The 13,329-nt window shown below is 38.8% G+C and overlaps 1 protein-coding gene across 1 annotated transcript in view; it reads right to left on the bottom strand.

The window, feature by feature from the left end:
* The window catches only part of SFXN1 (sideroflexin 1), an 800,283-nt gene that overhangs the window by 67,094 nt on the left and 719,860 nt on the right, over window positions 1–13,329 (bottom strand). Inside the window, exon 10 of the mRNA XM_044069135.1 lies at window positions 5,113–5,160. Within this exon, the coding sequence (XP_043925070.1) occupies window positions 5,113–5,160 (48 nt within the window). The remainder of the gene's footprint in view (window positions 1–5,112; window positions 5,161–13,329) is intronic.

Here is a 13,329-nt window from a genome sequence, read left to right as displayed (position 1 = left end):
CAAGTCCAGTGGTAGGGCAGGGATCTCAATCTCTACTGCAAAACAAACAAGACATGCTGGAGGGATACTTATGTATGACAGAGAACACTGTTTCTTTGGAATAGCCTTCCAGTTCATATAAAGTACAGTACTTCTCGTACTCAGTTCCAATGTACTTTGGACTAAAGAATGGAAAACTGCAAATCTAAGAGGCACATGCATACTCTGGCAGATACATTTCATTTTGGACTCTCTCCTACTGCTAACATTTGTTGCTAGGTAGTGGAACTATTGCTTTCGGCAGTAACTGGGCAGGAAAAAGGAAAATCAGCACAACAGCAGGAAGGAACCCAAACCAACAAAAAACTACACTGTCATTGGGACGTCTACACAGAATAAATAAAACAGCATTTTTGGAGAGGGTGCAAACTCTGCACCCACCCTTACGTAAGTCACCATAGTTGCATAGCCAAGAAGATAGGGGAAAATCCATCTACTTTGCTCCTCTCCCTATCTGCATTGCTACACTAAGTTACAAAGTAGCACACTTACTACACCCCTACTGCCCTAAAAATCCAAGCAAATATTAAGGGTAATAAAAGCAAACATTAAAGATAAATAATACAACAAACTGAATGACTGTTATTAGCAATCAACACAACACGTCTTTCAATACGTTTTTCTTGATCTGATGAAGTCTACAAGATGAAAAAGCTAATCTGAATAGTTTTTTTTTCCTAATGAATACTGACTCAAGATGACTTATTTTTGAAAATATGAAAGGACTGAATACCAAAACTTTGGAACTTCCAGACAGAAACTAAAGTTCATTCTCCATCCTGAGCTAGAACCTGTTCTCAAGCTACTCCCTTTAGCATTTGTTCTTAGCAACAAATAAAATAAACAAATAAACAGGCCTAGATTCTGGTGCCATTCTTAGTGACAGAATACATACATATCAGCCTGGGTTGAGATGGTAGTCAGTTAAAACTGCTTTGCCAAGGAAGGCCTACACCTTTCCTCAAAGGATTCCATATATAGGCTTACCATCCATTGTGCCTTTTTTTCAGGAAAATCAGTCTTGTAGATTTCATAACAGTATCAGGACAACAATAAAGTAATGCTGTTTAATGCGAAGAACCTTTATAAAGAATTCCATACACTACAAGCACTACTTACCCTGAAAAATGTAGACGTATGCATCATCACCTTAAGACTGAAGTCAGAAGCATCCCCCAATACCCCAAGAACAGTGAAAGCAACCTAACCGTGGAGGGCGCCAATGTCTAACACTCACACAAGCTCACTACATTAGAAGCAGGCACTAAAGAAGGAATGTCTCTATATTAAAAAAAAAAAAAAAACTCAACTGCAGACTTGTTAGTCAAGAATAACAACTAGGAACACTTCCACGTGCAAGTGTCTATAAACAAAACCCTTTATCACATCATAGCTAATTACAGAGCCCAGTCTATGTCCTCAGCAGCCCATACCTCCTATTTAACCAGCATGGAGTACTATGTATTAGGCCAAACATCATTCTCACTAGAGGCCTCACAACTATCTCACCATCAACTGGGAGACTTAAATATCCTTGTAAATGCACACTCTCTAGACCAATTAGGCCACTCAAAAAAAAAAAACGGGAGATATAATCCTGGACTTAGTCCCTACCAATATGGGACAACTCTACTCCCCCTCTATTGTAAACCCCTCCCTGGTCAAACTGGACCACAGGTCAGTCACATTAACCTTAAGACTCAAGCTAGAAGCATCTCCCCAATAATTCAATGTTCAGAGACTATGCAAAAGCTAAGCTACTAAAAATGAATGATGACCTGACTAAATTGATAAATCCCATTCTACCTTCATCCTGCTGCTAATGTCAAATCCTTTGCTGCCAAGTTCTATGCACATGTAAGCAGATGCAGCTGTCCCCCTCAGAATACAATGCAAAATTCAAAAATAACCTCATGTGGTGGATTCATAATATAAACAAGGCTCTATAAGGGGGAAAAAACCTAATTGCATGCAAAACCCAATCTAACTCTCAAAAAGCTTTGCCAGATGAAACAAGGAACTCTAATCAAATCAATCAAAGACAGATATGAAGTAAAAATGGACACCTGAGTGAAAGATAACCACAAAACCTTCTTTGACCATGTTAGAAATTTCAGAAACAATGCCCACCACTGTACAGAACAGTAAATTATACCATATACTCAGACCTAGAGAACACCGTCAATCTGCTAGACAGCAAATTCATCTCAGCATCCCCCTCCAGTATTCTGAGATGAAATACACACATCTAACACCTCTCATTAAATCATGTACTTTCAAAGGTCAAGAATACTATGTTTATGGGGCCAGAAATAACACTGGTCTGCCTACTGGCTAGCCTGAAATATGAACTGTCAGACTCCCTGCAGAAGTGAACTTAGTCCAAACTTACAAAGCACCCCGTTCCCTCCACTCATCTAACAAACTATTTCTAAAATCTAAAAAAAAATCCATCAACATTTTTGGTGACTCCTTATTTGCAAATTAAATCGCAAAAATTTGGAACAGCATCACCCAGCACATACTAAATACCCCTACAACCTCTAAATTCAAGTTCTTTCTTAAAGAACATCTAAACAATAAGTGGTTCTGTTCCTGTATCACTCCTGGATAATTTTATCTCTCTTCATGCCTCACGTTGCCTTAACTGAAACCTCCTGTCAAATCTCCTTTTAAACCTTCTCTCTCTCTCTCCCCACTTTTCATATTGCCTAGCAGTAACATCCTGCTAAATCTCTTCTTCCACTGACCAGTTTTCCATCCTAAACTTATCCTTCTGATAAAGTACAGCTTGCATTTACCAAAATTGGTAGCACTGTTAAAATCTGTAAATACTGTAAATGCGTCAACTTTTTTTTAACAATCCTCTTAACGTTTATTCCTGACTTTTGTGGAAATACTATTTAATCTGTACAGTGTAATTATCTGTGACTGTTATTACTGTTTCAGTCTTTTTAGTCTGCCACTAGTCTTTGTTTTATTTTATTATTATTTTTTTTTGTCATTTTGGGGCTTTTCCTCCCGGGCCTCTGCTGAAAATGGGCTGTTGTCCTCGTCGGACTATCCCAGTAAACAAATGTAAAATAAATAAATAAAATTAGCCTTAAAGCAGGCTTTGTAATGAATGAGAGGAGGAGAGCAGCAGTCATTCCCTTGTACAAAGCTAGGACTACCCAGATCCTGGTAACTGCAGAGCCATTAGCCGAATCGGCCTTAAATGCAAGGATCATTATGGAACTAACAGATATAGGTGACATGCATACCCTCACTCCAACCCAAGCTGCATTTGTCAAGGGCAGGTCCTACATACTTAACCGGGTTAAATCCTTTAAAAAAGCACTGAGGCAATGGACAAAGACGAATCAGTAAAGACTGCCTATCTGGACCTTGCAAAGGCATTCAACACCAGCTTAAACTCAGGCATCATAAATAAACTCTCCCAGCTAAATGATAACCCTTATGTAACTTGCAAGGTAGAAAACTGGATCACAAACGGAACAATGGGGAAAGGGATGAGTGGCTCTACCTCCTCTAAAATATCTGTCACTAGTGGAGTGTCCCAGGATTCAAGTCCATGGGCCACTTCTCTTTGGTGTTTACTTCTTGCAGGTCAAAGCTAATGCTAAGTGATTCTGGCTGACCAAATCAGTAGATGACTGTTAACCTAGTGCCATCATAAACTCCCTAGTGGACACCACAATCCTACAAAAGGTGCTGTCACAAAAAAAAATAGATGGTGAAAAAACCATGGACTAAAACTAAATGGCAAGAAATATATAACTGTATCCTTCAGCAAGCATGACTCCCTTTGTAACTACCACACTGACACCCCCTCCCCAAACTGATCCCATAGTTAGAGAGCTGGGAACCTATGTTAACAATGAACTGTCCTTTGATCACCATATATCTACTATTGTACAAAGTAATTTTTGATCACAGCTTATACTGAAGGGTACCGTGCCTACATTCATGCTTCTGTATTTGCTACTCATTGGGCTGATTACTGAGCATAATGCCCTTTTTGGTATGTACCTGTCCAAACACTCATCACAGCTGGAATGACCACAATCCTTCCTCACTAAAAAAATTAAAAGTCTAAATCACAAAAAATATGCAGACCATCACAAAGCCTTGCTCTCTTCTCGGCATCATATATGCTACTGAGAGGCGGCTTCTGCGTTGCGAATACAGCCTTAAATGATCCTGTTCTAGTAAATCTATTACATGTTCAGAAGTCAAATGGAATCAGAAACATTTGCTCAAGGGAACTCAATCTGCTTTGTAAAATTAACACAGCATGCTGGAGGGATCACAGAGAATACCACTTCTATGGAAACAGTTTCCCCTCCAAATACAGCAGAGTACTTATTCAATATTAATTTAGATGAAGGAATGGGTAACCCCAAATTCACACTTGGTTTAGCTACAATGACCCTCATGGACAGTGACAATATGTTATGTAACCAACATATACATGTGTAGCCTGTCTTTGTAGATTCGTATTGAAAAAATAAGGATTAATAATTACCATGGGAATGGAGTGGTAGGCTTCTAAAGATCCTCAAAGATCAATAGCCTAGTAAATACCAATAAATAAATAAAATTCACCAGAATTATCCCATGAATTACATTTTTTTTTTGCCCCAGCATAAATGTGTTCAGTGAATCTGCCAGTGATGAAACATGATCCCTGCAATATCATCGTTCAAGATAAGTATCAAATTACCAGTTATGATTACTAGCCAATTCTTAATGAAGTAACGACATTCTAGAAAAACAGAGACGTTAGGAACAAGGGTTTAAAAACATTGAGGAAAAGGGTGAAAATGCAATGCAGTGCATACATACCTCTATCTTAAAGCAGTTACTTTATATATTATGCAAAACAGAAGCACTGGGGAGTCACAACATGAAATGAAGCAGGGCAGAAGATATAATGCCATAATTTATTGGCCCAAAATTATGCAGATCAGCCAGCCAAACACAGGTGCCAAAGCATAAAACGTTTCTACAGTAATCATACTCCAATAAAACAGGACTTCAGCAATAAGTCTTACAAATTATATTGCTTACCTCTTCTGTGGGAAAAGTGCACAGCAAAGTGGAGTGGCAAATACCAAACTGCAAAGTGAAAATATAAACAATTAAAACATTTATAAATACATAAAATTCGGCAGATGTTAATGTAATAAAAATACCAAGCTGTCTTTTCTATACATGTTCACCATTTACAACATTTCCTCAGCCTCTGAAAAACAGTTACTCAACATACATGAACATCATGCAACTTACATATTTACTGGTACACGAAAGTCCTTCATGAAGCTTTTCAGTTTAATCTGATATGGGGGGGGGGGGGGGGTCAGTGTGCCCCAACACCTTAGGTAAAGGTGATCTGTAAACTGTCACAGAGCAGACCAAGTCTTAATACTATTGCATCTGATCTGACACATCAATCCAGAGTATTTTAAGAGATCAACTGAGTGCCTGTGATGGACATGAGAAGGGAGAGGGGAGATATAAAAACAGAAGCCCTTGGATGGATGTCCATCTGACAGGATAATAATGAGGGGGTTCCCTCTGTCTCACCTTCTCTCCTTTTTCCTCTGGCATGTGCAGTGTGCCAGAGATAGCACAGCTGTGTAAGTCTCACTTACCTGTAACTGTTGATGATCATAGAACACACTGCCTTTCTGGCATGTGGGGTAGATGATCATAGAACACAATGCCTTTCTGGCGTGTGGGGTAGGTACTGTCCTGCTACCCTCCCTCTGGCAGTCTGTCAAAGCTTAGAAGTCCTCCTACTGGCTGTCTACAAGTGTAAAGAGCCAGTCACCAGGCAGGACCAGGATAGCCCTTCACACTAACAGACAGGACCCTTTCAGATTTCTAGATCCAACAGGAGAAGCAGATGGAAACATAAGCTTTGTGAATACCTGCTATTCCAAACAAACCACACACAAACACATGACCAAAAAGGTTGCTGAACCAAAGCACAGCAGCAATTCCAACACCCAACTATATACATCCAACAACAGGGGGATGGAAGGAGGTTACTGCCAGCAAAGGAGTGTGTTCCACAAACATCTACTGTTACATGTAAATGGGACTCGCGCAACTGTGCTAGGTTTAACAAACACAGTGCCTTACTGGCATGGGTAGATTCGCAAAGCTTATCCAACCTAGGAGGAGGGAGGATAAGGGTCCAGGAGCCCCTGGAGAACAGCTCTCACAACGTGCAGTCTGGATCTAGAAAAAGGATCCAGTCTGGAGTGCTTCAAAAAGGTATGGACACAGGACCAAGTTGTTATCTGTATAATACTTGTCTGCTCCTTTACAATATGGGACTGAAGAAAAAAGGTGATGGTATGCACAATTTTGTTGATGTGATATGTTCTTATAATGCTTTTTGCAGGGATACAACTGTACAACGTAAGCAAGCAAAATTTACTCAAATAATAAGCCATGGGTAGATAAATTTGTTAAGTCTAGTCTAAAGAAAAAGAAAAAGGTTTTTAAGGGTGGAAATATGTTCAATTTGCATACAGCCACTAGAGTTGAAAATAGAAGTTTTAAGAGCAAAATAAAAATATAAAACTGAGTTACAGGGTAAGATGGTTGCAAACAATTTTGGATCTGTATGGTCTAGTATGAAAACTAAGCAGGTATTCAGAAATCAAATAATAGTGGCCAGATCATCTTTAGATGGTTGGTATACAAATTTTGATTTTTGCCAATGCCCTTAATTCTTTTTTTCAATCATTCTGATACTTCTGATTTTAGTAATGATATATATGATCACTGATGTTCTAGGACAGATCAAAAAGAGGTAGAAAAGGCATTTCTTTTAAGTTAAGGACAAGTGGCAGACCTGATAATCTTTGTGGTTGTGTAGTTAAAACATGTGCAAGAGAATTATGTTGTGTATTATTTCTTTAATAAATCATTACAAACACAGCATGCATCTACGGTTTGGAAAGATGCGGTCGTAGTTCCAATTTTGAAATTATAATGTTCAAAAAATCTTAATGATTTCAGACATGTAGATCTTACATCAGTCTTAATGAAAACTTTTGAAAGGGTGATAAAGTTAGAAATTTTAAAGAAAACAGGGCATGTGCTCGATCCTATGCAATTTGCCTGTAGGCCATGTAGAGGTATAGGGGATGCAACAATTACCTTGCTTAACTTGCTTGTTAAACATCTGGAAAACAATGGGTCACATGTCAGACTTCTGTTTGCTAATTTTTCTCTTCTACGTTTAACATGATTCAACCACATGTTTTGAGTGGCAGATTGTAAGAACAGCTTGACTTGAACAATAATCTTATGGTCTGGAATTTAGACTTTTTGACTAACAGAACACAAAGAGTGAGAGTAAATAAAATGTTGTCTGATTAAATGTATTCTTTAACTGGAGCCCCACAAGGCTGTGTACTTTCGGCGCCCTTGTTTATTCTTTACATAAACATGTAGGAGTATGCATGAAAACAGGACCATTTTGAAATATGCATATGATGCTCTTGTAATCAGTCAGCTTACAGATAATGAGAACAGTCATGGTCAGGTTATTACTGATTTTGTTAAAGGGTGTGATGAGTCTTGTCTTCAATTAAACATACCTAAAGCTAAAGATTTATGATAACTGATATTAGAAAACATGCACATACACATGAAATAACAGTTATAAAGGGTCAGTCGGTTGAATGTGTCTTATATATACAATCGTATATATAGGGACAATTACAGATTCAAAGTTGAATTTTGAGGAAAACTGTGAAGCTGTGTGTAGAAAAAAACATCAAAAATTGTTTTGTGTGCAAAAACTGTCTCATTTACATACAAATAAAAATGATTTTATTTTATCGTGCTTTCACTGAATCAATATTATCATTTTCTTTGGTAGTATGGCATGGACATTTGTCTTTGAAAAGTAAGAATTCAATGGATCTGATTTGTGAAATGCTCTAGTAAGCTGACTGGGAACAACAATTGAACCTTATGTCTCTATATTCTACAAGACTGGAAAAAATAAATGGTTCAATTTTGAAGGATGTTTTACATCCATTATATGTTGAATTTCAACTTCTTTCATCTGGAAGAATGCATTTGTTCCCAATATGTAAAACAAAACAGTATAAGAATAGTTTTGTTCCAGTACCTATTGCTCAGATTAATAACAAACATGTTCAACTCAAAGAATAATCTGCATTTGTAGCATGTTTGAATCCCAACATTTTGCCTGACTGAAAATATCTGCTCTAAAATGCAGAATAGATGGGTATAATGACGACACTTTAAACTAGTAAAGCTGTGAGATACAGGACGTGGAGATGTATGATACAGGATGTAAACTCCTGGTCTTTAAGAGGTTTTTGTTTTAATTGTTCCTTGATGTTTTTGTTAACCGTGTTGTATGTCATATGTTTAGATGTAGTTTTGTTGACCAACTCTAACTCTGTGACTGTAAACTAAATTTACCTACAGATATAAATAAAGGAACTGGCCCAAACTGGTGGAATGTGCCATTATCTTGCCTGGATTCACCTTTCCATGGTGGGTGTAACAAAACAACAATACAAGAGGACAATCAACTTGCAATGGATTACTTAGGGACAGGCTGACTATCCTTTGCTCCAGAAAAGGAACCAAAAAGCCTTTTGGTCTTCTTAAAGAGCTTTGTTCTGTGAAGGTAGTACCTGTACCTGAGCTACCTGTGCATATTCAAGGTATGAAGTATCCCCTTTTCCTTATTCATAGGTTAAAAGAACACAAGGATAATGACCCACCGATTGAGGGTAAATTCTGAGACCACTTTTGGCATGAAATAAGCATTAGTGCGCAAAACAACCTTATCCCTGTGGAAAACCAGACAGGGTTGCCCCACCATGAGAATGTGCAGTTCAGAACTCACCTTGCAGATATCAGAGCAATAAGCAAAACAGTTTTCCATGTTAAGAACGTGAAATTGTTATGAGCTGCCTGTTCAAAAGGTGGTAAGGTAAATTATCCAAGAGTATAATTTAGGTCCTATGAAGGAGGTGGTCTCATATCTATACTCCTTTCATGGACTGTTTTATCAAAAGAGAAGAAGACAGAAAGAAGAGGATCCATCATCAGACAAGCAGAGGTGGCCACTAAATACACCTCAGTGGATGCATATGATAAACCATGCCGAAGTAGCTCACACAAGTATTTTAAGACCATTTGGATATTAACCTCAACAGACCTTCTGTTTCCATTTTAGCACCACTTATTTATTTTATTTACCTTTGTTTACTGGTAAAATCCGACTGGGTAATACTAATTTTCAGCAGAGGCCCGGGGAGTAAAGCTCCATTTGCTTACACTGCATTATAACAGCGGATAAGGTTCACATACTAATCCTAGAGTACTTGATAATAGTTTTCACTCGTACTCTCAAACACTGGCTAATGTACAATGTATGTACTGTAACTGTGTACTACGTATGTATTCTACCTATGTTCCAAATTACAGCTTACACAACAAATCTATTAATTATCTTTATTTTTAAATTAATATTTTCTTGTTTGTTCTCTCCACTGTAACTGTTGATGTGCTGCATACCACTGTAAAAACATGTCTATTGTAATTTGTGTGTATACTGATCATGTCTAAATATCTAATGTAGCTGTAATTTTTCTATGTGCAGCTTTTCTCCCAGGGCCTCTGCTGAAAATGGGCCTTTTCGGCTCAGACTCCCCAGGTTAACAAATGTAAAATAAAAATAAATAAATAAATAAATTAAAATCATACTCTGTGTTCCAGATATACTTAGAGTAGTTACACTTCTATTTGGATTTATACACAAACAGTAGTTACATTTATACATTCTAAGATTTTACAGAAGTGAAAGTTTCTAAAGAGAAAGCCCACGTGCAGCCTAGTGGATTGTACAGGCAGCAGTTATGGATAAAAATTGTTTTGTCATTTCAGTGAGAGGTTGAGAGTATTCTGTTTAAGATGAGTATTAGGAAAGTATTGTAAACTGAAGCATGTGCAGGACCAGGACTGGTTAAGATGTCATTTAAGCAGTGGTTTAAAACCAGAGTTTGTCACTTAGAAAACCTCAAACACTTGTAAACAAAGATTTTTCTAGTAGCAGGTTTTCCTGGCCTCCCTGAACACCTGCTACACATCCTCATGAAACAAGTACCTAAATGAAGTCAAGACTGAATCACCCAGACTGCCAAATTGAAGTTTCTCCAAATTGGGATGCACCAGTAGTCACCCCTGAGACCGTGTGAGGAAGTCTGTGGTAATTTCCCTTGGCCAGTAACATTAACACGGAGAACCATGGCTGCCTGTGCTAATAGGGGGTCACCACCATGATCTTTGACATTTCCCTTTGAACTTTCAGAAGTACTTTGTGAATCAATGGAAATGATGGAAAAACATACAGGAACATTCCTGTCCAAGGGAATGATAATTTGTCTGCCCTCCAAGCATGGCTGCAAAGATGTCGAACAGAACTTCTACAACTGTCTGCTATGAAAGGAGATGAACAGATCTATTAGAGGGGTCTCCCACATTTGGACTACATCCTTTAACACCACTGCCTTGAACTGCCACTCATGTGGGTCTGCCCAGGATCTGCTTAATCTCTCTCTACCACAATATTCTGCTCTGATATGTATGATACCTGAAGAATCAGAAAATACAGAGAAGCCTGCTCCCATGCTATCACTGTCAACTGGCACAAAGGGTAAGACCTCATATCCCCTTGTTTGCTGAGGTACCACATCACTGTGGTGTTGTCTGTAACCACTAGAAAAGGACTTGGAGTCCAAAGGTGGTGAAGAACTTTCAAGGCATGAATCACTGCCAACTTCTCCTTGATACTGATGTTCTTCTGTGCATCCTTGGGCCCCCAAGTGGTTTGAACTTGCATCCTATTGACAAAGCTCCCCAGGTGAAATACGATGACTCTGTCTAGACAGACTGTACTGGCACCAGAGGGGAGAAAGGAAGCCCTGGACTGATAATCAAATGATCTATTCACCAGTGTAATTCTTGTCTGATGAAGGGCAGCATCGGCAACTGGGACTCCAGGAAATGGAGATTCTGGGTCCAACAATTGCAGATCAACCATTACATTTTTCTCATGTGAAGATGGGCTAGTGGTATCATGAGAATCATGGGCACCATCTGTCCAAGAATTTTTAGAAATTCTCTCACCAGGTTGATATTCCTCTTGGAGAACTCCAGAAACTGTCTGGTTTGACACAACCTGTTTTTGTGGCCAGAAAGACCATCCTCTTTTTGTAGTCAATCAAGCACCCCCAGAAAGACGAGTCTTTACAAGAGTATCAGACACAACTTTAGTAGGATCAGCTTGAACTCTAGATGGGGGAGTAAGATCAAGGCCTCTTTTAGAGATTCCAAACACCTGGATGCAAATTTTGCACAGATCAACAAGTTGAACAAGTATGGAAAGACGTAAATGTCCAAAGTCCTGGGCCATAACTACAGCAAGGCAAATGGTGAACATTCACAGTGCAGTGGATACACCAAATGCCAGTACAGAAAACTAAAGATACCTTCTGAAGCAATGAGCAAAAGGGATATGGTGATAGGCATCCTTCAAGTCCGTTTTCCCCATGAAGCAGCTGTCCAGCAACAGAGGTAGCACTGTCTGGAGGGTGAGCATCTTGAACTTGGAGACCCTGACAAATATATTCAGAAAAGAAAGGTCCAACACTGGCCTTCAAGGCCGCTCTTTTTTGGGAACAAAAAAGTTTAGAGTAGACACCTCTCATTCTTTCTGAAGGAAGGACCGGTTCTATGATCCTTGTGTCCAGCATTTGCTGGGGACTAGGAAAGAATAACAAAGTCTAGTGAGGCAGCTGAGGGGGAACCTCCCTGAATGGAGGAAGGTGGTCTTTTCATTAGTATATGTAACCCCTACCAACAATTTTAGCACCCATTTGTCAGAAACCACTGAAAGCCAGGCCTCCTTATTGACTGCTAACTTAAGAGATAAGGCACCCAACAGAGGACTTGATAAAGCTGGGTGCCTCGACATAGTCAGAAGTTGGTAGGGGGAGATTCTTTTTTTAGGAAAGGACCCCTTCTTGCTCAGTTTGGAGGAGGAATTGTCCAGTTATTTCCTTTTATTTCCTTGGTTCTTATTCATTTGGGACTTCTGTTTGTTAGGCCACCAAAAGTCATCTTGCTTAAAGGAGGAGAACTTGGGAATATGGAACATTTTCAATACTCCTTGCATGAATTTACCTCTGTTTATTTACTTATTTTACTTTTGTTGACCGGAATAGTCCAACTGGATACATGTCAATTTTCAACGGAGGCCCGGGAAGAAAAGCTCCAAGGTAGAACATGCAGTAAAAATCACAAAATGATTACAAGTTACACACAGTTTACAGGCTCCAACTGAGCAAGCAGGTAATATAATCATACAATTTTAAACCAGTGTTGACAAATAGACTAGGCAATGTAACATGACTATAGACTACAGAGGAGGATCTAGTTGGGTTTTGAACAAGGACATGGCCAGTAAGTTTTAAAGTACAGCTTGAGGCTTTTTTGAACTGAGTAACAGAGGGTTCAAGAGTAAGATCAGCAGGATAAGAGTTCCAAGTTTTGCAAACGGAGTTAGCAAACAGAGAGCCCCCAGCAGAGTTGCTGATTTGGATGTTTGAACCAGTAGTTTATTAGAAGAGCAAAGTGGCCTCTATCATCCCAATGTTGAAGGACTTGATTAGCTGTTGCACCAAACACACAATCAGACTCAAGAGGAGCATTCAACATCTTATTTTTTAACTCATCAGAAATAGTAATCAACTTCCTCCAAAGCACTTTTTAATGTATGTTTTGCCATCTGAGAAACATTAGTGATGATAACTTTAAAACAGACATTTTGCTTTGCAGGCAACAATGCAGTAAACTCATCTAAACTGTACATGCATCTCAACACAGACTTCCACATAAAACACTGGTAGTTAAATACTTTAAAAGCTACCGTGCTGGCTGAAGCCAGCTTCTTTCACTGAGATTCTAGCCATTTGCCAAGTTTATCTTGAGGAACTAGGTTAGAAGATGACATGGTCTTAGTAGCAAAAGTCATTGTGGACACCAAAGTATGACCTGCTGACAAAGGGGCTTGGAGGTCAGGCAAGTCCAAACACAATCTAAATTTCTGAAATATTTTCTTAGGCAAAGCTTCAATAAAGAGAAGGGAACTACTTCCTTGAAGAAATCCTCCAACATTGGGATTACTGGACAAAAGGTCTCAGTGTGTGGGGCCTCATC

Source organism: Protopterus annectens, chromosome 4.part0, assembly GCF_019279795.1.
Source record: "Protopterus annectens isolate FY-2018-M chromosome 4.part0, PAN1.0, whole genome shotgun sequence".
In the NCBI taxonomy this organism is placed as follows: Eukaryota; Metazoa; Chordata; order Ceratodontiformes; family Protopteridae; genus Protopterus; species Protopterus annectens.
This window is presented reverse-complemented; position numbering and strand designations above follow the sequence as displayed.